General features: G+C 40.9%; 1 protein-coding gene across 8 annotated transcripts in view; it reads left to right on the top strand.

Moving 5' to 3' along the window:
* Positions 1-27,931, top strand: part of LOC109913946 (CMP-N-acetylneuraminate-beta-1,4-galactoside alpha-2,3-sialyltransferase) — a 425,675-nt gene that overhangs the window by 207,539 nt on the left and 190,205 nt on the right. For all 8 annotated transcript variants that reach the window (XM_048602385.1, XM_048602384.1, XM_048602387.1 and 5 more), the window contains one exon: positions 24,439-24,533. In XM_048602385.1, the coding sequence (XP_048458342.1) occupies positions 24,439-24,533 (95 nt within the window). The remainder of the gene's footprint in view (positions 1-24,438; positions 24,534-27,931) is intronic.

The raw sequence follows: 27,931 nt of genomic DNA, 5'->3' as shown, positions 1-27,931 counted from the left end.
CACTGGACCTACCCAGGCATCAAAGGCAGCCTTCTCCCCCATGGAGCTGCCAACTAGTCAGACACTGGCAGCTCCTAATTACTGTCAGTCCCACCAGGAGAGCCAGCTGCCCAGGATTAGAAATGGACCCAGGTCAGAAATAAATGAGGATGAGATGGGGGTTGTGAGGAACTGGGGGTAATACGAGGAGTTCCAAACAAGGGCAGGGGAGTGGCTTTCATCAGGCCCATGCTTTCCTGATGTTACATTATTTGATCAGGCACTGAGTGCATGACAACAAGAAACCCCACTCCCTGGAATCCTTGAGCAAACAGGGATGGTTTTTCTGCCTTCCTGCATAGCAGCGCAGGATGAGGCTTCTGAGTGGCCATTACTTGCCTGTATAAGACCCTCAGTTGGCATTGAGTCAGCATAGTTGCTCCAGATTCAATCAGGACAGGGTTAGGAAGAAGGTGAGGTCTCCACCTGGCACCTCTTACCCCACTTAATGTTCTGCAATCTGCAAACGTGCCCTAGGGGAGTACATTAAATTCAGCCCATAGATTTTAAATAATGGAATTTTTTTTTAAGCAAGAACCAGACCCAAATAGTTTAACAAGAGATAACAAAATAAAGCAGGAACTCGTTAAAAAATGGTTTGCCCAAATATTTATGGGAGAGAAAATTGATAGTTTGAATGAGCTTAACGACACTGGTTGAGAATTGACAAGTGAGAAAACTCCATATTAAATTAGTTAGATTTGAATTCTCAAGCAAGAATGTGGAATCACACTTTCTTGTTCCAAACTTTGTGCCTGCTTTAAAGTAATGGGGATGAATGTAGATGTATGGAATGGTTAATATATACTTGAAAGAAAACTGATTCCAACCATGTTGGGATCACAGGTATATTCATACGTCTGCGGTTCAATTTAGATAAACCTGGGAATTTACTTAGTTACCTTCAAAGGTTTTGAGGAGGAATTTGAGTTTCTTCATGAAGCTCAAATTATTCATATTCATGTTTAACAAATTTAACAAATTTGTTTAACTGGCTGAGCAACATGACAATTTATATACAAGCTTTTGAATTAGGAGCACATTCTCTTGAACCTGCTCTGCAATTTGATAAGATCATGGGGAGGTGAGAGCCTAGTGGTATTATTGCTGGGCCGTTAATCCAGAGACCTAGCTAACATTCTGGGGACCCAGGTTCGAATCCTGCCATGGCAGATGGTGGAATTTGAATTCAATAAAATATCTGGAATTAAGAACCTAATGATTACAATGAATCCATTGTCGATTATTGGACAAACCCATCTGGTTCACTAATGTCCTTTAGGGAAGGAAACTGCCATCCTTACTTGGTCTAGCCTACATGTGACTCCAGACTCCAGGCAATGTGGCTGACTCTGAACTGCCCTCTGGGCAGTTAGGGATGGGCGATGAATGCTGCCTAGTCAGCGATGCCCTCATCCCGTGAATGAATAACGGAAAAAGAATGAATTTGGGAGTCCTTGTGCATGAATCACAAACCTAGCATCCAGGTTCAGCAAGTATTAGGGAAGGCAAATGCAATGTTTGGCTTTATTTCAAAGGAAATGGAGTATAGAAATAGGAAGGTTGTGCTAAAACTATACAAGGCACTAGTTAGAGCATAGCTGGAATACTGTGAACAGTTTGGTTCAACAAATATCTGGAATTAAGAATCTAATAATGACTGTGAATCCATTGTCGATTGTTGGGAAAACCCATCTGGTTCACTAATGTCCTTTAGAGAACGAAACTGCTATTCTTACTTGGTCTGGCCTACATGTGAGTCCAGACCCACAGCAATGTGGTTGACTCTGAACTGCCCTCTGGGTAATTGGGGATGGGCAATAAATGCTGCCTCGTCAGAGACGCCCTCATCCCATGAATGAATAAAGAGAAAGAAATTTGATTGGCCTCTGTTGTCCTCTGTTCCCATGCTATTTGAATCTTCTTTTTAAAATAGCTTGACTGCAAGCATAAACTTGATAAACAAATTATTTTGTTGTTTTATACATTATCCAGTAATATTTCAGCACTACAACTACCTCGGTATTTATGTAGTTTTATTACGTTGTTATTGTTTGTTTTGGTATCGTAGTATGTGACAGTTATTTTCCTGCAACTGCCAGTTATATAGTTATAATAATTTGCAGTCTATGTATGCATAAAATTCAGAGGAAGGTCCTTGAGTGAACCATGTGAGAACCAAGTGAGAAGGGGAGTGAGCGTATAATGCACATGTTGGGAAGAATTAATTCAGAAAGTGACTTTATTACACAGGTAGTTTTCCACCTCTCTTTCCATCTATTTATTGGCTCCCCACCTACTGTATTCTGAGTTCGTTTTCATTGTAATGAAAGATAGTAATCAAAAATAATGAAACATGCAATAAAATGGAATATTACCAGGCAACATGCTGGCTTGGTTATGCATACATAGCTGTGCTTATCAAAAAGACCACCAGCTGCTACTAATAAAATTGTAACAAATTCAGACATGTCCATGTAATGAGATCCACAGAATGATTTGAAAAAAGCAACAATAATGATACCATGATAGGTGTTTCCTGGGACAGTATTCCCATCGGACCCCATGACATTCATATACTTAGTGACTAAAACCTTTTTGTTATCAGTTTGACCTCATCTGGGTGCAAATCAAGTTGGTCCTTTGTACTGCTTTCTCCAATTTAGCACACATTTGGCATACTTTTTATCTCAAAGAATATTATATATTCTATGCTATTAAATAATTCCATCCCTTTGTGTCAAGTACGTCAATATTTGATCATTCGTCATTTTAAAGTGAATTTCTTGACTACACAGCACAGTAGTACCTCACTTACTTCTGCAGTATCGTGACTTAAAGCCCTACTCCAGAGATGTAAGCAAATAATCCAAGCTGTATTTATAATGGTGTGTTACATCTGGTCCTGTCGGTCCTTTGAAGTGGACATGAAAGATTCCAGTGCCATATTTGAACCTGGCCACTATTTATCTTTGAACCAACAAATCTATTTCATTTTGTTTAGGAACATAAGAAGTAGGAGTAAGGGTAGACCATTTGGTCTCCCAAGCCTTGTTACTATTCAACTAGATCATGGTTGATCTTGTACTTCAATATAATTTTCCTACAATACCCCCAACCCTTGACATCTTTAAAATCTAAAAATTGGTCAATCCCTGCCTTGAATAAACTCCATGACTAAATCCCCAGATTGCTCTGGGCAAAGATCCATCACACTGATTTGGAGAAATTCTTCTTCATCTCAGTCTTAAATGGCCTATCTCTTATTCTGAGATTCTGGATATGAGAGTAAACTATTGAAAAACACACAATGGGCCATAGAAGCATTTATAGGTGTGTAAATAGGAAAAGATTAATAGAAGTAAATGTAGCTTCATTGCAGAGTCAGAGAATTTATAATGGGGAATAAGAAAATTGCAGAGAAATTACGCCACCTTTTGTCTGTCTTTGTGGAGGAAAATACTAAAAAGCTGCAAGATGTTAATATTACTTTCAAAATAAACCTCGAGAAATTAGTGAGATTTAAAGTAGATAAATCACCTGGACCTGATAATCTATGTCCCAGCACATTGAGAGAGGTGAATGTAGAGATTGTAGATGCATTGGTGGTCATCTTTTAAAATTCTTTGGACTCTGGAATGGTCCCTGCAGATTAGAAGGTGGCAAAAGGTACCCAATTATTTAAGAAAAGAGGAAGAGTGTAACCAGCAAACTACAGACCTCTTAGCCTAACATCAGTCATAAGAAAAATGCTAGATTCTGTCATAAAAGATGGGCTAAGTGGACACTTAGAAAATAATGGAAGGATTAGAATAATGAAAGGGAATTCAGATTTGACAAATCTGTTGTGAGTTTTTTGAGGTCTAACTAACGCAATAAACTAGGGAGAAATGGTGGATGTTGTATACTTAGATTTTCAGACTGCAGTTGTTAATTCCACACATTAAATTTGTAAATAAATTAGAGCATGTGGGATTGAGAAATACTGCATAGATTGTGAACTGGCTAGTGGATAGAAAACAGTCGAAACACCATTGGAGGGCCAGATTAAATTAACTGGGTCTATATTTTCTGGAGTTTAGGAAATGTGGGAACAAATGGATCATTTTCAGACTGGGAGTAGTGGAGGACTACAATGTTCAGTCTTTGGGCCTCAGCTATTCACAATCTATATCAATGATTTGGATGTGGACACCAAATGTAACAGTCATAGAATCATACGCCACAGAAATAGACCCTTTGGTCCAACCAGTCCATGCTGAACGTAATCCCAAACTAAACTAGTCCCACCTGCCTGCTGCTGGCCCATATCCCTCCAAACCTTACCTATTCATGTACTTATCTTATTGTCTTTTAAATGTTGTAATTGTGCCTGCAACCAGAACTTCCTCAGGAAGTTCAGTCCACACACAAGCCACCCTCTGTGTAAAACATTTGCCCCTCATCTCTTTTTTTAAATCTCTCTGCTCTCACCCTAAAATTATGTCCCCTAGTCTTGAAATTCTCCACCCTCGGGAAAAGACACCTACCATTAAACCTATCTATACCCGTCATGATTGTGTAAGCCTCTCAAGTCACCTCATAACCTCCTATGCTCCAGTGGAAAAAGTCCCAGCCTATCCAGCCTTTCTTTATAACTCAAACCTTCCATACCTGGCAACATCCTGGTAAATCTCTTCTGAACCCTCTCCAGCTTGATAATATCCTTTCTATATCCAGGTGACCAGGACAGACGCAGCACCCTAGAAGAGGCTTTATCAATGTCCTGTACAACCTCAATATGATTTCCCGACTCCAATACTCAAAGGACTGAGCAATGAAGACAAGTGTGCTCAGCACCTTTTTAACCACCCTGTCTATATGTAATGCAAACTTCAAAGAATTACATACTTGAATCCCTGGGTCCGTCTGTTCTATAACACTACCTAAAGCCCTACCATGAATTGTATTAGTCCTGCCCCGGTTTGTTGTATGAAAATGCAATATCTTGCTTTTGCTGATGACACAAAATTTGGTGCATGTGGGGATTTGGAAGAGGCTAAGTTAATAGAAAAAGTATGACACATGGAATACATCGTGAAGAATATGTGAGCTTACCCATTTTGGTCAAGAATACAGAAATGCAAATTATTTTTTAAATGATGAGCGTCTGGCAAGTGGACTTTAAATGGATTTGGGTCCTTCTTCATGAGTCACTGAAAGTTTACATGTAGGTGCAGTAAGCAATCAAAAAGATAAATCATATGTTGACTTTTATCACAAAAGTATTTGGTATAAGGAGTAAAGATAGCTTACTACAATTATAAAGAACTTTGCTGAGACCACACTTGGAGTATTGTGTTAAGTTTTTGTTTCCATACCTAAAAAAGATATGCTTGCCATAAAGAAGTGCAGCAAAGATTCAGTAAACTCATAAAGCAAAGAACTGCAGTGGCTGAAATTCTGAAACAAAAACAGAAATTGCTGGAAGAAATCAGCAAGTCTGGCAGTATCTGTGTAGAGAAAGCAGAGTTAACATTTCGAGTCTGGTGACCTTACTTCAGATCTCTGAAGTTCAAAGTTCAGTGAACTCAGAGTATTAACTCTGCTTTCTGTCCACAGATGCTGAGTTTCTCGAACAATTTCTGTTTTTGTTTCACTGAACTTATTCCTGGAATGGAGGCCAAATTGAATAAACTGGCCTATATTTTCTAGAGTTTAGAAAAATGTGGGATGATCTCAATCAAACATATGAAATTAGTTAGAGATTTATAGGGTAGTTGCAGGAAATAGGTTTCCCCTGTCTGGGGAAGTTTGTCTAGAACCAGGGGACACAGTTTCGGAATAAAGGGGAGGCATTTTAAGACTGAGATGAGTCCACTTCCCTGACTCTCATCATTTGCATTTCTGTATTCTTGACCAAAATGGATAAGCTCACATATTAACATTTTATTCCATGTGTCATATTTTTTCCATTAACGTAGCTTCTTCCTCACTCAGAAGGTGGTGTTTTTGGAGTTGTCTACCCCAGAGGGGGCAGCTTTTGAGTATGATCAAGACATTTCTATTTATTAAAAATGTCAAGAGATACAGCCTAGTGTGGAATACTGGAGATCAGTCATGATCTCACTGAATGGTGGACCCAGCTCAAGGTGCTGAATGGCCTACTGTTTCTATTTCTTATGCTGTTCTCACCTCTCAGTCCTCTAAACTTTAGGTAATATAGACTCAGTCTCTTTGATTTGTACACTTAGTACAATACCACCCCTCCCAGGGATCAGAATGGTGAACCTTCTTTGCACTCCTTCTATAGTAGGTAAATCCTTCCTTAGATGAGGAGACCAAAAGTTTACACAAAATTGGCTGCTGGTTTTTTGCCATATGACAACAATGACTGCATTTTGAAAGTACTTCATTTGACACTTGGAGGCTCCACAAAAAATTACAAATCTTTTCCTTTCTAGTGCAAAGTTGTACCGCGATTTTAGCACTCAAACAATGGATGGAGTTTAAACAATATTTGTTTACAAAATGCTTTGTAAACAGCATTACCATAGAATATATATTTGACTGCAGTCGTGGCATTGTACCTAAATTCAACCAAATTTGATGAAAAAATGTGATATCCTATTTGTATGAGATAATTTAATGTTGTAGACAGTTTTTTTCCAACATGGCAGAACAGTGCTATTATTTAGGGATGGATATTGATTATAATTTTTTTCTAAAATTAGAAATTTAGAATGTTTTATTCATCTGTATTGGAAAAATTGTCTTGATCAGGGTTTGACACCATGAATGAAGTTATCCATACTGCAGTGACGTTTCCTGGCCTGCCATTGAATGCTAACCTGATTGTATCTATGACTGTCCCAGGACTCAGGCAGATGGTTTGTTTCCAGTCTTTGCTGACAAACTAGTGTTAGCAGCATGAGTAAATAGCAGTAAATGATGGAATGTGTTGTCAGCTTATTTTTTGATTCTAACTTTGGATAGGCTGACAGCTGTACTGGCCAGCAATATGCTTTTGTCGTTGCTGTCTGCTAGAATCTTCCCTTACAATGGGGGAAACATCTGCACTTATAACGATTCTCCATATGAGTAGATGCTTTACAATCACTCTGGCACTTGTTGCATGTGCATTGTGTATGTTTCATTGTTGCTGCAGCTGCATCACGACACAATAAAGGGTCAATTTAGCAGTAAGGATGCCTTAGACTACATTGAAGAACTGTTACATTCAGTATTTATTATTGATTTACAAGTCAGCTATTTTCTCTTGTGAATCTTACTTTTAACATCAAGATTCAAGAAAAATTCAGATAAGCCAATTCCAATACACCCAACAAAACCTGGGACAGATCTATCAAATCAGTTTTTCTAAAGAGAAAAAGCAGCGGAAAAGATGGGATGATTAAGCCAATCACATTTGGTGATTATTCACAAACAGTATACTTTGCAAATGATATAGGAAATATTTGCTGAAACCCTTTTGTTTTGTAAATGAATTTTTTATGTTTATTTACAGACCATTGTATTTTGATCAGTTGATTATCAAAATAACAGTTTTGATAGATTTTTAGATCAGTTGGTGGATATTTTTTCACCTTTGTAATTTCATGACTACCTTCTAATCAACAAGTTTATCCTTTGAGTATCTGAATGGAAATCAATAAAGTTCTAGCAGAGTAAGCGTGGAAATCTGAGTGGACCATTTGAAGAATCCATTGTGTACCAAATGTGCTGTTATTATTTTAGTTGTTATTTGTGTTTTGAGGCTTTTTATTCCTTTAATTTTCTAACCTGCATGCAGCATCTATGATTGAGAGGTGAGCTGTTACATTACTTTGCCAGTGTCCCTTTGAGTGGAATATTTTAGCCTGTAGACACTCGGATCAATTGGAATACATCCATACGTTCACATAAATTATAATCTTCTTGATCTGTACGGCTGATTGCACTTCCATGCAGTTAATTTGGCTGCTCAGGTAATGCAATGTCTAATGAAGAGATACAAATAGAAAATCATTCATGGAAGAACAGGAGGAGGCAGGAAATGTTTCCTTCACCTAATTAAGAGAGTAAATGCATAATTCATGCCAGGTGCATTCTGTGACAGCTTTTGGGTCTGAGAAGGCTAATTGGTTTCTGAAGATGAGGATACCTTCTCATCACTTAAAAGGACATAATCAATCTATCATTCTCCTTATAAATAAGTTTGGAACAGTTTTAATGGGCAACCTTTGCCTACTATTGTGAGGTCTGAGTCAAGGAGAAAAAAAACCATTAAAATATTTAGCTACACCCGATGCCATTTATTCACAGGCCATTTGAAAGATTTTATAGCTCCTTCAAGATCGACTCATTGCCTTGAAAGCGATGCTAAACTCTTCAGAGAAATTCTGGCTCACATAGGTTTCCAATTTCTTACAGTTTGTGGTAATGTGTGCCTTATTGTATTGCATTTTGAAATAATTGTCGAATAAGTTAATATTGTTAGACAACCAAACAGGACTAAACAAAATAGATGGAAAGGGGCTTTAGCATCAGCTATTTAGGGTGAATGGAATTTTTTCAGTATTGCGAGTAGGCTATAAATAGTCTGTATCATTGAAGGTGTTTACAAAAAGATATTGCATTTGCGACCATTGGAAAAAAAATCAGTATCATCTGGCAAACATTTTGTTTCAGTAATGGTGGTATCAAAAATATAATTCTGTTGACTATTTGAAAGGTGCTTGGAGCTGCTGTGAATTTAGATAAATCTAAGCCCTAAACCCCACCTCTTCCTCCGTTACATCGATGACTGTATTGGCGCCGCCTCGTGCTCCCACGAGGAGCTCGAATAGTTCCTCCTCTTCACCAACACCTTCCACCCCAACCTTAAGTTCATCTGGACCATCTCTGATACCTGTCTGCCCTTCCTGGACCTCTCTGTTTCCATCTCTGGCAACAACCTGGAAACCGATATCCATTTCAAGCCTACAGACTACCACAGCTACCTAGAATACACCTCCTCTCACCCACCTTCCTGCAAAAATGCCATCCCCTATTCCCAATTCCTTCGCCTCCGCTGCATCTGCTCCCAGGACGAGGCATTCTACTCCTGAACATCTCAGATGTCCTCATTTTTCAAGGACCGCAACTTCCCCCCCTCAGTGGTCGAGAACATCCTCGACCGTGTCTCCTGCATTTCCCGCAACTCATCCCTCACCCCTCCCCGCAATAACAACCAAAACAGAATCCCCCTCGTCCTCACGTACCACCCCACCAACCTCCGGATCCAACGCATCATCCTCCGACACTTCCGCCATCTGCAATCTGACCCCACCACCAAAGACATTTTTCCCTCCCCACCCTTATCTGCTTTCCAGAGGGACCACTCTCTCCGTGACTCCCTTGCATGCTCCACACTCCCCTCCAGCCCCACCACACCCGGCACTTTTCCCTGCAACTGCAGGAATTGCTACACCTGCCCCTACACCTCCCCCCCTCACCCCCATCCCAGGCCCCAAGAAGACTTTCCACATCAAGCAGATGTTCACCTGCACATCTGCTAATGTGGTATACTGTATCCGCTGTTCCAGATGTGGCTACCTCTACATCGGGAAAACCAAGCGGAGGCTTGGGGACCGCTTTGCGGAACACCTACGCTCGGTTCGCAACAAACAATTGCACCTCCCAGTCACAAACCATTTCAACTCCCCCTCCCATTCCTTAGACGACATGTTCATCCTGGGCCTCCTGCAGTGCCACAACGATGCCACCCGAAGGTTGCAGGAACAGCACCTCATATTTCTCTTGGGAACCCTGCAGCCAATGGAATCAATGTGGACTTCACAAGCTTAAATCTCCCCTCCCCCAACCGCATCCCAAAACCAGCCCAGCTCGTACCCGCCTCCTTAACCTGTCCTTCCTCCCACCTATCCCCTCCTCCGACCTCAAGTCCCACCCCCATCTCCTACTTACTAGCCTCATCCCACCCCCTTGACCTGTCCATCCTCCCTGGACTGACCTATCCCCTCCCTAACTCCCCACCTACACTCACCTTTACTGGCTCCATCCCCGCCTCTTTGACCTGTCTGTCTCCTCTCCACCTATCTTCTCCTTTATCCATCTTCTATCCGCCTCCCCCTCTCTCCCTATTTATTTCAGAATCCCCTTCCCCTCCCCCATTTCTGACAAAGGGTCTAGGCCTGAAACATCAGCTTTCCTGCTCCTCTGATGCTGCTTGGCCTGCTGTGTTCATCCAGCTCTGCACCTTGTTATCTTAGATAAATCCACCGTTCTAATGTGTGGGAGAATTAAGAGACATTGTTAAAAGATGAGGCATAGACTTGTAAAGGAATGTAGAGATTAAAAAAATTCCCATTTCACATGCAGGCTGAGTGTTACAGTTCATAAGGAACAAAATTAAAAACGTGGATTGACATGCAAGATAGCTTAATTTTATCGTTTTGATTTCTTAAGTCTGAAATGATTAAAGTAGCAACAAAATTGTCTTCCATGGATTGAGAAACCCATATTTCAGTTCTTTTCTGGCTACAAGAAATAAATTTTGGTATTTTAAGGTTGGACTAGAACAGAAATATGGCTGTTATCAAAGGCTAGAAGCTAATTCCAGAATCTGAGGGAAATAGATGCTGATGTGTTAAGAAATACCAGTAGAGTGGTCCTCCTGCTCCTGACTGCCTTGCCTAACAGTTGGTGTCCTCATAATTGTAAAGTTATGCCACAATGCCCACTCTTCCATGAATTTTGAGACCTGTTCAGCCAAGTACTGCAGTAAAATCATTGCTTCAGTACACCATAGTCTGTTCTGTCAGATTCTTTGTGGCAATGTGGCTTTCATCATATGCATACTACATACATGTATATGGAGTTATATGTCATTCATGAATAAGCTTGGTTGCTCTGTAGCCACATTTAAATTTGCTGTAATAAAACCAGTACTCAGATCTCCCCTTTAGAGGGAGGGTCACTCGACCCGAAATGTTAACTCTGATTTCTCTCCACAGATGCTGCCAGACCTGCTGATATTTTCCAGCAATATCTGTTTTTGTTTCTGATTTACAGCACCTGCAGTTCTTTCGGTTTTTATTTTATTTCCTGTGACAGCTAAAATGCACCCGGTGGAGTGAACGCCTGTAGAATGAAAGCATCGTAATGCTCCCAGGCATGATGCCTATAGTCACATAGCTGAACATTTGTTATATGTTTGTCCATTAGTTATGGTATCGCTGGCAAAGCCAGAATTTATTACTCTTGTGAAGATGGGTTGTCTTCTTCAACCACTGCAGTCCGTGTGGGTTTGGTACTGTTTGGAGTTCCAGGATATTGACCATCTGATAGTGAATGAACAGTGACATATTTCAAATTCAAATTGAGAGTGAGTTAGAAGGAAACTTACAAGTGGTGATATCTGCCATAGAATCCCTACAGTGTGAAAGCAGGGCATTTGGCCCATCCTGACCCTCCATCCAGACCCACCGCCTACCCTATCCATGTATTTCCCACCCTAAACATTATGGGCAATTTAGCGTGGCCAATCCATCTAACCTGCATATCTTTGTACTGTGGGAGGAAACTGGAGCACCTGGAGGAAACCCACACAGACATTGAGAGAATGTGCACACTCCACACAGACAGTCGCCTGAGGCTGGAAGCGAACCCTGGAGCTGTGAGGCAGCAGTCCTAACCACTGAGCCACCATGCCGCCCTTCTCACGTGCTTTCCACTTTTGTCCTTGGATGTGGTAGAGATTATGACTTTGGAATGTGTTGTCAGTGAGTTGCTGCACTGGTGCAATACAATGATGAAGATAGTAAATGTTTCAGGTGGTGTCTGGGATTCTTCATGCTTTCTTCTGGAGGATGTCAACCTTCTTGAGTTTTGACTGGTAAAGTCATTGGTAAAGTAACCTCCTGAATGTTTATATTGGTAGATTCAGCGATAGTTCATGGTTGGGCTCCCTCTTATTGGAAATAGACTGCTTCTGTATCTGACAAGTTATGAATGAGATTGAACCTATTTCCAGTACATGGCACAGACAATATGCAATAAAACAAAGTATTGTATTGTGTAATCAGTGGTATGCAGCATTATTGGTTTTAAAAAATAAATTTTGGCCAGGACCCCAGAAATTACACATGCACTTCAGAATAGTGCCATGAGACCTTTTACCTCAATTTTAGAGGGCACGTGGAGCGCCAGTTTAACATCCCATCCGAAAGATAGTGTCTGAGACAATGCAGCACTCCCTTAGCATTGCATTAGTTGCCTGCCCTAGTGAGAGTGCTACGGGCTGAGCTATGACTGAGAGTAGTTCAGTTGTTACAAAGCAGTGTACTTTTTTTTCCATTGTTTCAGTTGCCAGGAGAGTTGATGACATCCTATATGTTTTTCCAATTAACAGCTGATTACGAGTGGTAGATTTGGTCCCTGGGCTGCAATAATGTCAGTTTGTCAGTAGTAACTCTCTGGGTTTGGTTTGTAGTAGCCTTAAGAAAACTGTTTTGAAGCTGTTACCCTGAAAAATAGGTGTATAAAGTTCAAACTCTGACACTTGGATCTTTGTCTATCTTTTTGTCTGGAATATTTGAATTGTTTTGATGTTAGTGCTGTCAGAAATATTTACTCTGTGTGGCATAAGCCTGTTTACTGAAGTGGAACTTTTGCCTTTTAAGCTGTATTAACAAATGCTTATACAGCTGCTTTGTTCAGCCCAGTCACGCTATCTCATAGTGATTTCAGGCACAATTTATTACCAAATGTTCAACCTTTTGAGGTTCAGAATTTGGAACTTAAGAAGTTTTTATTTAGTATACTACCCTTCAGTATTATCCTGAACCTTTGAGCAGATTGTATTTATAAGATCAGCTTTAATTCATTTAAGATGAATCATGTCATAAAACAAATGAAGCCTTAGCCTGTGTGGATGTCAAGAAAAGCGTAGGATTAATGCCAATTAAATGTACCAATGTTTAACATTTTGCACCATTTTGCACTTTCCCCAGGACCCTGGAATTTTCCCCACTTTGAGTATTTATCAGTATTCCTTTTGAAAGTTTTTTTTCTTTATTTTCCAGGGCATTTTTACAATTGCCTTCAACTGATATTACGTTCAAGCTCTGAAAATATAATTTTTCAAAATATGTTTTAACTAGATGTTACAACATGTATCTTATTTCTTGCATTGCACACAAGAAGTTAGACATTATACTTTGCACGGATGGAGAGAATGACAGAGTGACAGGCTGAGGGAGGAATTTGCATTTCCACTGAGAAAATTTCACAAGTTTATAAGAAACAACTAAAAAATGATGGATTGTCATTTTTTTGATGGCTGCTTGACAATAAGTACCTTTTTTCCTGCCCATATCAAGTGAACTCATTCCAATGCATCAAATACCCATATTTACAATAAAAAAATGTAAAACTGCAAAGTAATTGAAACCATGACATTTAAAGTAGTAATTTGCTTTGAAGTCACTTTTTAGGCCTGAGGGAGGACTGACTCAGTCATGATATTTTCAAACAGGTGATGGAAAAGTACTCATGGGAGTATTTTTGTGGTGAAATTAAATGACACAGCCGTTGCCTGTAGAATTGAGTTTGCCAAACATTGACACTGAGAAAGAAAGGTCACATAATTCTCTGAATCCAATTTGGCTGCAAAGAAACTAAACCACAAAAAGTGTTGCTCTGGTTTGAAGTACATTGTGACAAATGAAAGACTATTGGTAAACAAAACTTAGTGAATGACATTTAATCCTATAAGATAAGAATGATTGATAGCACCCTACAATGGGCTGCATGGTATGTACAATCTTAAGTGTACCAGTGCATGTTCTTCTGAAGATGGTATCGTTTTTGCCAGTTACAAAACTTAGATTGTAGAGATGGTGCAAGCAATTTGAAACTGTTCGTTAGACCCTCCATCATTATGGGTGGAATCTTGAACAGGGTAGTTCAGTTTCAATGTGACATTGGAATGAAGCCACATGATTGTCAAGATTGTTGAAACCATCAGCACAATTTAAGACTAGCAAGTTACAGCGTTGGGATTTCTGCACGAATATACAAGTTCATTATACAAGAGGCTGCCACTGTCTTGAGCAACTGTCAAACCATCTAAATGTGTATGCCATCATCTCACAGCAGCTAAATGACGCAACAATTGCTAACAGTTTTGAATAAAAAGTGCAGAAATTGCATTTGAGTAATACTGAGTAAGTGATCTTGCAGTGAGAAATGCATGGTTGACATAAAGTACAGCAGAAGTAGTATTAATATAAGAAAGACTTTAAATGAAGTGAATTGAACAGTAAATATAAAAGGACAATAGAGTGTGATTTTAAAATATTTTTGTCATTATATCCCATCTAGTAGTACATCAAAGCTGATAGTTTTTATATAAAAAGACTGTTGCAGCAGAGTTTTGATTGCTTCAATGAATGATATGAGATCTGGTTGACTGGTATTCTGGAGGCCAGTGAATTGACTAAAACAAGACCTACCAATTGAACACTTTTTTTAGAATGAAAATGAAGGAGGGCAACAACCATTTAATATGTCAAATTATTTCCTGAGAGACAATGGACCTGATTTTAACTCTGAGAGTGTGGATTTTCAGTGACTTGAGTTTCAGCTCTTCATTTCATTTAAGCAATGTCTACATTTTTGTGCCAAATTTTTCCCTCTTTCTGTCTGTAGGTACCAATTTCTCACTGGAATGTGGTCCCATGATTGCTGGCAGCCTTGACCAAAATATCAAAACATTGCAGCACTGAAAGAGGCCATTTAGCCTAATACACTTGGTTTTTTGAAAGATGTATTCATATAGACCAACTGCCCAGCTTTTTCCCCAGTGCCCTGGAATTTTCCCCACTTTGAATATTTATCAGTATTCCTTTTGAAAGTTTTTTTTTCTTTATTCATTTATGAAATGTAAGGTTTCTGGCAAGGTCAACATTTATTGCACATCACTAATTGTCCATGAGAATGTGGTGGTGGGCTGTCTTTTTGAATCATTGCAGTGCATCTTCTGTGGGTATAGCCAGTTTGCTATGAGAAAGAAGTTCAAATGATGGCGAGGGAGCAATGATATCATTCCAAGTTAACATACTGTGTGAATTTGGCAAGGACTTTCCGGTGGTGGCGTTGCCATGTATCTGTTGTCTTCCTGAATGTAGAAATTGCATTTACAGTGGAGACAGTTTTAGAATGGAAGGGCAAAACTTGTCGCCGCAGGAGGGAGAAAGGCCCGTTCCTGTGTTGTATTGTTCTTTATTCTTTATACATAACCTCCTTCATTTACCCCGTATTTAAAACACAGACTCAAAATATAAAATCAAGTCCAACCAGTGAAGCGGTTTCATCCTGATTCCCTTTAATTACAACTTTGCTGAGGCTCCTTGGTGCCAACAGATATGTAAATCATGCCCTGTGGAGTTTGTAACTAATCCAGTTCAAAGAAACTTAGAGGTAAGATTGCACAGCACAACCTTGCTGCACACTGACTACTTGTTTCTAAATTGACAGACTGGTTATTCTACATCCAAGATAACCAGAAATTTTCTCAAACTAAATTTTAGAAAGTTAGCCCTTTTTTGGAATTTGTGCCAGGGCTCCATTCTCCAGTCACTATTCCTCCCTTAACAGGAGATTAACTTGGTTGTTTGCATCTTCAGTATTTTTTGATGCACATATGGCAATGACATATTTGTGCATTACTAAGACCATCAAATTCCATCTCTTTATCATTGCCTGACTGCCATACCTCAATTTATCTAGAGGTGATATCCTCCATCCTTGTCTTTGGTACCTTTTAGGTTTGACTATTCCAAAGCACTTCTGGTTGCCTTATCCGGTTCAGTGCCTGTAAACTAAGAGTCATCGAGCTGTACAGCATGGAAACAGACCCTTCGGTCCAATGCATCCATGCTAAATTAATCTATTTTCATTTGCCAGCATTTGCCCCATATCCCTCTAAACCCTTCCTATTCATATACCTATCTAGATGCCTTTTAGATGTTGAAATTGTACAGCCTCCACCACTTCCTCTGGCAGCTCATTCCATACATGCACCACCCTCTGTGTGAAAAAGTTGCCCTTCAGGTCCCTTTTGAATCTTTCCCCTCCCACCTTAAACCTATGCCCTTTAGTTTTTGACTCCGCTTCCCTGGAGAAAAGACCTTGACTATGCACCCTATCTATGCCCCTCATGATTTTATAAACTTCTATAAGGTCACCTTTCAGCCTCCAAAGCTCGAAAAATAACCCCAGCCTGTTCAGCCTCTCTCTCTCTCTCCCAAACTCTCTAACCCTGGCGCATCCTTTTAAATCTTTTCTGAACCCTTTCAAGTTTCACAACATCCTTCCTATAGTGGGGAGACCAGAACTGAACTCAGTATTCCAAAAGTGGCCTAACCAATGTCCTGTATAGCCTCAACATGACCTCCCAGCTCCTATACTCAATGCACTGACCAATAAAGGCAAGCATACCAAATTCCTATCTATCTATCTATCCTATCGAGCAGCGCGAGCCAGGGTCCCTGACTGGAAGGTAAGGTTTTTTTTTTCTCCCATATAAAAACTTACCTCGTGGCAGCAGCGGCCTTCTTGTTTTCAGCGGCAGCAGCGCAAGCCAGGAAGGAACTGGTATATATTCGGGTATTAGCTAAACCCGACACACTACACGTGTAGTGTCTCTCACCCATCCTCCTCCTCTAACCAAAAAAAAGACTGAGTGGAGGGTCGGTAAGGTAAGGCTTTTTTTTATTCTTCTGGAATCCTAGAGTAGAGGGAATGGAAGCTGGGGCAGTTGCATGCTCATCTTGCAGGATGTGGGAGGTAAGCGTCACTAGTGGTGTCCCCTCTGACTTCACCTGCGAGAAGTGCACCCAACTCCAGCTCCATAAAAACCGTGTTAGGGAACTGGAGTTGGAGCTGGAGCTGGATGAACTCCGGATCATTCGGGAGGCTGAGGGGGTTATAGAGAGGAGTTATAGGGAGGTGGTCACACCCAAGGTACAGGAAATAGGTAGCTGGGTGACTGTCAGGAAGGGGAAAGGGGATAGGCAGGCCATTCCCCTCAATAATAAGTATACGGTTTTGGATACTGTTGAGGGGGACGACCTACCAGGGAAGGCCACAGCGGTCAGGTCTCTGGCACTGAACCTGGCTCTGTGGCACAGAAGGGAAGGGGGGAGAATAGGAGAGCAATTGTAGTGGGGGATTCAATAGTAAGAGGCACAGACAGGCAGTTCTGTGGACGCGAACGAGATGAACGGATGGTATGTTGCCTCCCGGGTGCCAGGGTCCCTGATGTCTCGGATCATGTCTTCAAGATCCCTAAGGGGGAGGATGACCAACCAGCAGTCATGGTACACATCGGTACCAATGACATAGGTAGAAAATGGATTGAGAATGTGAAAAACGAGTACAGGGAATTAGGTTGGAAGCTGAAGTCCAGGACAAACAGGGTAGTTATCTCTGGATTACTACTAGTGCTACGTGATAACGAAGTAAGAAATAGGGAGAGAGTGCAGCTAAACACGTGGCTACAGGGCTGGTGTAGGAGGGAGGGCTTCCATTATGTGGATAATTGGAGCACATTCTGGGGAAGGTGGGACCGTACAGCAAGGACGGGTTGCACCTGAACTGAAAGGGCACAAATATCCTGGGAGGGAGGTTTGTTCGAGCTGTACGGGAACGTTTAAACTGGATTGGCAGGATGTGGGAAACCGGATTTGTAATTCAGAGGATGAGGTATTCAGCCTTCCAACAGACACAACAGGAAGTGAGGTTGTTAATAAAGAAATGCAGTCGATGGAGCGTAATTGTGGACACAGAGATGGTTTGAGGTGTGTATACTTCAATGCTAGAAGTGTCAGAAATAAGGCGGATGAACTTAGAGCATGGGTTGGTACTTGGAACTGCGATGTTGTGGCCAGAAACTTGGGTAACTCAGGGAGAGGAATGGTTGTTGGAAGTTCCAGGAATTGGATGCTTTAAAAGAAATAGGGAGGGTGGAAAAAGAGGCGGGGGAGTGGCATTGCTAGTCAGGGCTAGTATAGCAGCTACTGAAAGGCAGTTCGAGAATGATATGTCTACAGAGTTAGTTTGGGTTGAGGTCAGGAACAAGAAAGGGGCAGTCACTTCATTGGGGGTTTTTCACAGCCCCCCTAATAGTTGTAGAGAAGTAGAGGAGCGGATACTGGAAAGATGCAGAAGTCACAGGGTTGTAGCCATGGGTGACTTCAACTTTCTAAATATTGATTGGAAACATTTCAGTTGTAATAGTTTAGATGGAGCGGATTTTGTCCAGTGCGTTCAGGAAGGATTCCTGACACAGTATGTAGATAGACCAACACGAGGAGAATCTGAGACAATAAGGTGCAGAGCTGGATGAACACAGCAGGCCAAGCAGCATCATAGGAGCAGAAAGGCTGATGTTTCGGGCCTAGACCCTTCGAGGAGAGGCCACTTTGGATTTGGTGCTTGGCAATGAACCGGGCCAAGTGTTAGACCTGTTGGTAGGAGAGCGTTTTGGCGGTAGCAATCATAACTCTGTTACTTTTACAATAGTCATGGAAAAAGATAGGTACATACAGTAGGGTAAGGTTTATAATTGGGGGAAGGGTAATTACAATTCTGTTAGGCAAGAACTAGGTAACATAAAATGGGAACAGATGCTGTCAGGGAAGAACACTATTGAAATGTGGAGATTGTTTAAGGAATGCATACTGCGTGTGCTAGATATGTTTGTCCCTAGCAGGCAGGGAAGATGCGGCTGAGTGAGGGAGCCTTGGTCCTCAAGAGAGGTCGAATGATTGGTTAAGAGGAAGGAGAATGCTTATGTAAGGTTTAGGAAAAGAGGAACGAAAAAGATTCTAGAGGGATACAAGTTATCCAGGAAGGAGCTGAAGAAAGGGCTTGGGAGAGCTATAAGGGGGCATGAGAAAACCTTGGCAGATAGGATCAAGGAAAACTCTAAGGCTTTTTACACGTACGTGAGGAATAAGAGAATGACCAGAGAAAGGATAGGCCTGATCAAGGATTGTAAAGGGAATTTGTGCATGGAACTAAAGAGATAGGGTCTTAGGACCTTAATGAATACTTTTCTTTAGTATTCACAACTGAGAGGGACCTATTTGTAGAGGAGGACGTTGTGAAACAGGCTGGTAGGCTAGAGGAGGTGGATGTTAGTAAGGAAGATGTACTAGGAATTTTGAAGATAGATAAGTCCCTCGGGCCTGATGGGATTTATCCAAGGATTCTGTGGGAAGCGAGGGAAGAGATCGCAGGGCCTTTGGTGATGATCTTTTCGTCCTCACTGTCCACGGGTATAGTGCTGGAAGATTGGAGAGAGGCAAACGTCATTCCCTTGCTCAAAAAAGGGAATAAGGATAACCCCGGAAATTACAGACCAGTTAGTCTTAGATCAGTGGTGGGCAAATTATTGGAAAGGCCTCTGAGAGATAGGATTTATGATCACTTGAAAAGGCACAGTTTGATTCGTGGTAGTCCGCATGGATTTGTGAGGGGTAGATCATGCCTCACAAACTTTGAAGAGGTGACCAAACACATGGATGAAGGTGGAGCAGTGGATGTAGTATACATGGATTTAAGTAAGGTGTTTGATAATGTTCCCCATGGTAGGCTCATGCAGAAGGTAAGGAGGCATGGGATAGGAGGAAATGTGGCAGATTGGATTCAGAATTGGCTGACCCTTAGAAGACAAAGGGTGGTAATGGACGGAAAATATTCAACATGGTGCTCAGTTAAGAGTGGTGTACCACAAGGATCTGTCCTGGGTCCTCTCCTGTTTGTGATTTTTGTAACTGATTTGGATGAAGGAGTGGAAGGGTGGATTAGCAAGTTTGCGGACGATACGAAGGTGGGTGGCGTTGTGGACAGTGCGGAGGGCTGTTCTAGGTTACAAAGGGACATTGATAGAATGCAGAGCTGGGCAGAGAAGTGGCAGATGGAGTTTAACCCTGAAAAGTGTGAGGTGATTCATTTTGGAAGGACAAACTTGAAAGCAGAATACAGGGTTAACGGAAAGATTCTTGACAGTGTGGAGGAGCAGAGGGATCTTGGGGTTCATGTTCACAGTTCCCTGAAAGCTGCCACCCAGGTGGATAGAGTTGTTAAGAAGGCGTGTGGTGTGTTAGCTTTCATTAATAGAGGGATTAGTGAAGTTATGCTCCATCTGTACAAAAGCCTGGTTCGGCCACATCTGGAGTATTGTGTCCAGTTCTGGTCGCCTCATTACAGGAAAGATGTGGAAGCGTTGGAAAAGGTGCAGAGGAGATTTATCAGGATGTTGCCTGGAATGGAGAGAAGGTGTTACGAGGAAAGATTGAGAGAGCTAGGGCTTTTCTCTTTAGAACGACGAAGGATGAGAGGTGACTTGATAGAGGTGTACAAAATGAGGTACATAGATAGAGTGGACAGCCAGAGACTTTTTCCTCGGGTGGAGGTAGCTATTATGAGGGGGCATAGTTTTAAAGTGAGGGGAGGTAGATATAGGGGAGACGTCCGAGGTTGGTTCTTTCATCAGAGAGCGGTCGGGACGTGGAATGCATTGCTGGAGAGGGTAGTGGAGTTGGCCTCATTCGGGGCATTTAAGCGGACATTAGATAGGCATATGGATAATAGTATAAGGTAGGGGTGGAGGTTAGATAGACCGTAGGATTAGGGTAAAAGTTCGGCACAACATCATGGGCCGAAGGGCCTGTACTGTGCTGTACTGTTCTATGTTCTATGTACCTGCGACTCTACTTTACTTTCATGCAACTTGTGGTAATCTAAGATGTTGCTGCCCACATACTAATTTGCACAATTCCTGTATACCCATAATTCTGATGCTCATTGGCCTAAATTGGCACTCAGTTTTGCTGTGATTTAAAGATTCCTATCTTTATTTTCAAATGCCACCATAGCCTTGCCACTTGCTATATCAGTCATCTTGTACTGTCCCACAAATCACTAAGATATTAGATAACTCAACGCCTGATCGGAATTTAATTTATAACTCCCTTGTCTTCCTGATTTAGTATCAGTACTAACTAGAGCTTTCTTCATTAGACCATTAGAGTGTGGTTTTGTTGCAGAAATAAAAATTCATGTTTTACAACTGTGATATGGGTGCTTTTAATTTGTTAGTTTCAGTTAAAGGCCCGTGATTGTGCTTGATAACCTGCTGTATTGAATGTCTCTTTGTCCCATATGATTAGGTGTCCTTAATTGTCACATTATAAGCCACTTTATTTAATCTTATTCTTAGCCTCCTTAGTCGTCTGCAGATGGATTTTGCTGAGTGTTTGTTTTTTGATGATGTATTTTGTGCTGAACATTTTGTATTTGTTTTCAAATGTTTTGTTATGGACCGGACCAAACCCTCAAAATGCCTTCAGAGAATAGCCTTGACACTAACTTTTTCTTATTTTAAAGGCAAGTGCCAGGCATTACATTCTGCATGCAAATCGATTGGTCAAACTACCAGATTTGAAGCAAAACAAACTTTATTCATATACTGTAGTTAAAATACAACAAAATAAAGAAGAAATTGGAATAATTAACTCCATTGGAAACATAATAATAAGACGATTTAACTGGTAAATAGTGACTGTTCCATAAACACACCCTTGGCAAAGGCAGATTTAGTAAAATAGATTGTCTCACAGGCAATTCTCCACTCCAGGAGGAAAAAACATCGAGAAAACTGAGAGAGAGAGAGGGAGTAATGGTAAGAGGTGTACTGCAGCTTCCAAATCCAGCTTCAAGATCCCAGCAACTGCTGCTTAAAATCAAAAGCTACAAATCTTGGTTCTGTGGTAGCTTGATCTCACCCATTCAGGGTACTTCTATTGTTTCAAAAACCCATAGCCTCTCAAATATTTACGTTATTGGATTCAAATTTACAGATTGGCACCTCTGTCTTCAAACCTTTCTTCAAAAAAAAATCAAAATATGCCTCTTAAAGCCATAATATCATCACGGTTTCCTGCTTTTTTTTTTATGTCCATGCTTTTGGTGTATTTACCCAATCAACTCTAACCAGCTTTCGCCTCATACTTTTGTAATTGTCTTTATTGAAAGTTTTCTTTTTAATTGGAGTATGTTGATTTTAATTCAATTGCATTTTGGTCATTCCATATCCCAGAAGAACTTTTTTTACCATGGTTTTATTGAGTAGCCAAGGTTCATTGCAAACTGTTAGATCTAAATGGATTTACCTCTTGGTCCCATTACACATGAATCCACAAAGCAAACTGAATTACAAACTCATCTTCCAAACCATCTTTTCCAGTTTTCCGTTTGAATATTGTGGCAACAACAGCAGTTGAGAGGCTGGAAATTCCGTGGGAAAACTTGCAGATCAGATATTCTCCATGTTTCCCAAGAGGCCGTAATCAGAAGTCTGGGGCAAGATAAATTAAAAGGAGTGGAGTGATAATCCAATGGTGATTGCCATTCCTTTGAATATTCAGCCCATTAAATCTTTTTTTGTATAAATTAATGAATTGTGTATAATTTTGTATAAATCTGGAATGGATTATAATTTGGCTGCAGAACTAAACAGTGTCTTCCCTCTTGGGAAACTCAGTGTGGAATTGCTTTGTGTTAGCACTGGATTTTTGGTAGCTTTAAATTCCATGTACAATTTGGTTTGAGCAATAATCAAAACCGAAAGTCCTGGAGAAAGTCAGCAGGTCTGGAAGTATTTGTCGAAAAAGACAGAATTAATGTTTTGAGTCCCACGATTCTTCTATGGAACTTAGTAGAGCTGGAAACTGATAGTATTTATACTGCTGATAAAGGGGAAGAGAAGCTGGTGGAATAGATGTTGAGGGTGCATGGAGCAAAAGAGAAGAGTAGCAATGGTAGTAAAGGAGTGATCCCAATGCACAATAGATGTTAATAACTGCAGATAGTCAAAAATAGCTTGGTTTGCTGACAGCATACACGACATTGGACTTTGCTGGGGGTGGTGGGTGCAGGTGGGAGGCATTGTAATCAAACCAGATGATTGTATTCATGATCTAAAGTTATTAAACACAATGCTGAATCCTGAAGGCTCAAGATGCTTATGAGGCAAATGAGGTGCTGTTCATCCTACTTATGTTGGGCTTTGCTGGAACACTGCAGCAGGCGTAGGGTGGAAAATAACAAGAAACTGAAAAGCTGGAGTTGTTCTTAAGGATTGGGTAGAGCTCTATACTCAAACTGCATATAGTCTTGCCGATGTAGAGGAGCTGACACAGCAAGTAGTGAATACAGCAGACTAGATTGAAAGAAATAAATCGCTTCTCCACCATGAAGATATGTTTGGAGCCTTGGGCTGTGAGGGGGGAAGAGGCAAGTGTAACACTTGCTATGACTGCATTGGGGATGGAGTGGAAAGGGGAGTGCTTGGGGTGACGTGGGAGTGGACTAAGGTGTCAGATTGGAAGTAGTCCCTGCGGCATTCTGAGAAGAGAGGGGAGGGGTAGATGTGTTTGGTGATGGCATCCTGCCATGGGTGGCGGAAATGGGGGAGAATGATACTTTGCATATGAGAGTGGAAAGTGAGGACAAGGGAACCCCTGTTGCTCTGGGACACAGGAGAAAGGGTGAGAGCAGAAATGTGGGAAGTAGGTCTGACTGAGCTGAGGAACATCTCAACTGTTGGGTGGGGGGATTCCATGTTTGAGAAAATAGAAGGACATGTCAAGGCACCCCTGTAAATGTTAGTATTATTGGAACAGATGCTACAGAGATAGAGAAACTGGGGAATGAAATGGAGTCCTTCTAGGAAACAGGGTTGAGGTATTGTAGTCAAAGTAACTGTGGGAGTCAGTTGGTTTGGCATGAGTATTGCTTTATTCTCTTTCCCGTCAAGGAAGGAAGAGTCAGAGATAGAACAGGTGAAGATGAGAGAAGTTTGAAAAATTAGATTAATTAAATCGATTAATTTTTTCCAATTCCTGACCAGAGAAGGAAACAGCATTGATTATGATATCAAGGTGTAGAGCTGGATCAACACAGCAGGCCAAGCAGCATCAGAGGAGCAGGAAAGCTGACGTTTCGGGTCTAGACCCTTCTTCAGAAGAAAACACTTGCATTTATGTAACACCTTACATTTTCAAGGTGTGCAAAGTTCTTTCTTTACAAGCTATTAATTACTTTTTGAAATATTGCACTGTTGTCTGATTGGCAAATCCAGCAGACAGTATTGAACTCTGAGTTTGATTTGACCATTTGTATTAATCATACATTGTATTGATTATAGTTTTTGTCCTTTTGTGCTGGAGTCACCTTTCAGCAGTGAGACTGGAGAGCCTAAAAAGCAGTGTTGCAATAATGCGAAGAACACTTCAAAAATTATTTAATCATTGTCGCAGCTTTTTCTTCTGTTTTATATTACAGATTCTCAAAACCAGCACCAATGTTTCTCGATAACACCTATAGGCGTTGGTCGAAACTCAAAGATTTTGTTCCTCCATTTGGAATCAAAGGGCAAGGTACTGTTACAGAAAAACGTTTGAAACTTCAAATTTGAATTATGTGAAATCAGAAATTTGTGTAAATAACTGGGGAGGACATTGATCTAATTTATTATTCTGCAGTTTCATCCTCCCTCACCATCCCCTTTCAAAATGACATTCTTGTGCAGATTTTCTTGTTAGACAACTAGCTAACATTATTTTAATTAGATTTCTCTCTCTCTCTCTCCACACTGCATCCTTGTTACCTGAGGGTTGATAATCATGGGGCAAGGTATCAGGCCAGAGAACCTCTTAGCCATACTCAGTGGTGGAGTTACTCTGTACTACACTTGAGGCATTTAACTGACACCTTAATTTGGACCTATCTTGCCTAAAATCGTATAAGGTGAACACAGAAGTCCTTTTTGTTTGTAAATATTAATAGGGGTTCCCATCGGTAAAACCACAATGTGAAAATAGAGATTGAGAGGTCAGGTCACCTGTAGCCTCATTCAGAATGGGGTCGCTGGTTTTGTTACTAGGAATGTGTTATTTATACAGCTAATGATTACTCTTCATCACTGGCTTTGAAGAAAGCCCTCACCCAAAATGAGTTTCAATGGCAAATCTTGTAAGATCTTGTAAGGTGAAAGTCTCTAAGCAACTTTTAAGGTTGTTTCTAGAGGTAGATTTGACACCGACGCAAAGTACTCATTAAGAATCTCACTCATTTTCTCTGACTCCTCGCATAACTTCCCTCCTTTGTCCTTGAGTGGGCCAACCCTTTCTCTAGTTACCCTCTTGCTCCTTGTGTATGAATAAAAGGCTTTGGGATTTTCCTTAACCCTGTTTGCTAAAGATATTTCATGACCCCTTTTAGCCCTCTTAATTTCCCTTCTGTTGACTTTCCTTCTCTCAATATGGAGGAGATACAGGGGGCTGGGAGTGTTCTATTCTATCACATGGGAAGGGTGGATGGAAAAGGGTGAGATGTTTTCCTCGGATGGTGATGGCTAGCACGAGGGGACCTAGCTTTAAATTGAGGGGTGATAGATATAGGACAGACGTCAGAGGTAGGTTCTTTACTCAGAGAGTAGTAAGGGCGTGGAATGCCCTGCCTGCAAAAATAGTAGACTCGCCCACTTTAAGGGCATTTAAGTGGTCATTGGATAAACATATGGATGATAATGGAATAGTTTAGGTTAGATGGGCTTCAGATTGGTTTCACAGGTCGGCGCAACATCGAGGGCTGAAGGGCCTGTACTGCGCTGTTATGTTCTATGTTCTATGTTCTATGTTATACCCTTCGCTCCATCAGCCCAGAATTCCAAGGATGTCCTGTTTCAACATCAAGAAAGGGGAAGAAAGATATGCTCAAATTTTCAAAAACATGAACGAGTTGGACAAAGTACTTTGGGAAATACTATTTTCACTTGTAAAAGAATCGAGAATGAGAGGGCACAGTAAATGTGATTTTAAAAAAAAAAGAATTCACACCAAGTAGTTTGGATCTGCCTGAAAGAGTAGTGGAAACACATTTATTTAAGGCATTCGTGAGTGTATTTGATGATTGTTAAATAGAAACAATGTGCAAAGTTATGGGCAAATGACAGAGGATGGCACTAAGTCACAATGCTGCAATGCAGAACCATCGCAAACAAGATAGAATGAATTGCTTTCTTCTGCACCATAACAATTCTGTGAACAGTTCTAGAAAGCAGAAAGCATTCTACAAGATCGGAGGATACATAGGAGTCCAGACTCAGGGCTGGGAAACATTACAGAGAAAGAAAGGGACAAGGCCATGAAGATGTTTGAACACAGATTTGCGAATCCTAAGTAGAAGGATTTGTGAAGACAGTGTAGGTCATTTAGAAGACTGATGAGTGTACAGATCAGAAAACAGGCAATAAAGCATTGGACTAACTGGAGTTTCTAGAGGGTACAGGATAGAAGGACACCTTGGAAAGCGTAAAAGTGAGAAATACTATGTCCGGCCTAGCCCCATCTTCCAGCTGTTGTTTGTAGTCCTGTATGTTACAACATCTCAACTGCATATCGAAATGTTTGTTAAATGCAAGAAGTGTTTCTGCATCGACCTCTGTTTCTACTGCCTTTTCAGTCAAAGAGTCCAAATTCCCACCACCCTTTAGTGAAAATAATGCCTTCAACTCCACCCTGTTCTTTCCAGCAGTTGCTTGAAACCTGTGGTCCCTAATAGTGGAAATAGGTTATTCTCGTCTGCTCCATCTAGACCCTTCATAATTTTTTATGCCTGAATTAGTTAAAGTTTTTCAGTCCTGGCACCATCCTAACAAATCTCTGTACCTTTTCGAATACAGTCATGTACAACTGTGATGTAGTGACCAGAGTTTATATGCAGTTCTGTTGTTGTGGTCCAAAATGTTTAATCATGTTCTGTCATAAGTGAATAGTGATAAGATCTAGCTAATAAAGGAAAGTATCCAGCATGTGTTGTTGACCATCTTAATTTGGAGATATGGTCAGTTTCACTATAATCCTTTGGAACCTCCCATTTATTGTTATTCCCTTCCCTCACTGGTCCTCCCGAATTGCATTGTCAGACACTTCTCTATTACTTTACTGCCTACCTGACCAGTTCACTGAAATCATCTTGCAGTCAACAGCTTTCTTCCTCACTATTGCAAATGGGAGGTCATGGCCGTGTGGAATTGTTAATGGACTTGTAATCGAGACACCAAGTAATGTTTAGGAAATCTGTGGGGAATCCTGCTAAAATTTGAAATCAGTAAAAAAAAAAATCTGGAACTAAAAGTCAAATGATTGTCAATTGTTGATTGGTTCGTTAATGCCCTTTATGGAAGGAAACTGCTATCCTTATCTGGTATACACCTACACGTGACTCCAGGTCCACAGCAATGTGACTCTTAAATGCCCTCTGAAATTGTCCAGCAAAACATTCAGTTGCATCAACTGCTTGAAAGGACGAACAAAATTGAAATGAGGCAGACCACTTGGCATCGAATAAGGCACTGGAAATGACAGTGACGAACTCCTTACTAATCCTTTACCAGTCCTCCTTACTAATACCTGGGGACTAATGCTATAATTGGGAGAGCTGGCTCACAAAGTAGTCGAGCAACAACCTGAATCATACCTTGCATGCAATAAACCTTACGGAGTCAAATCTTATATTCCTCCCAGACAACACTATCAACATCGCTGAATTGTTATGGCACAGAAGGAGGCCATTATGCCCATGCTGCATGCTCTGGTACTGTTACCTAGTGCAAATCTTTTGCCTTTTCCCCAAATTCTTGAAAATCATTCCCATCACAGTGGTTAGCACTGCTGCCTCACAGCGCCTGGGAGCCAGATTCGATTCCAGCCTTGGCTGACTGTGTGTGTGGAGTTTCCATTCTCCCCGTGTCTGCGTGGGTTTCCTTTGGGTG

This window comes from Rhincodon typus, chromosome 10 (genome assembly GCF_021869965.1).
Source record: "Rhincodon typus isolate 14 chromosome 10, sRhiTyp1.1, whole genome shotgun sequence".
NCBI classification, from domain to species: domain Eukaryota; kingdom Metazoa; phylum Chordata; class Chondrichthyes; order Orectolobiformes; family Rhincodontidae; genus Rhincodon; species Rhincodon typus.
The sequence above is the reverse complement of the archived record's forward strand: the minus strand, read 5'-3'. Positions and strand labels throughout refer to the sequence as shown.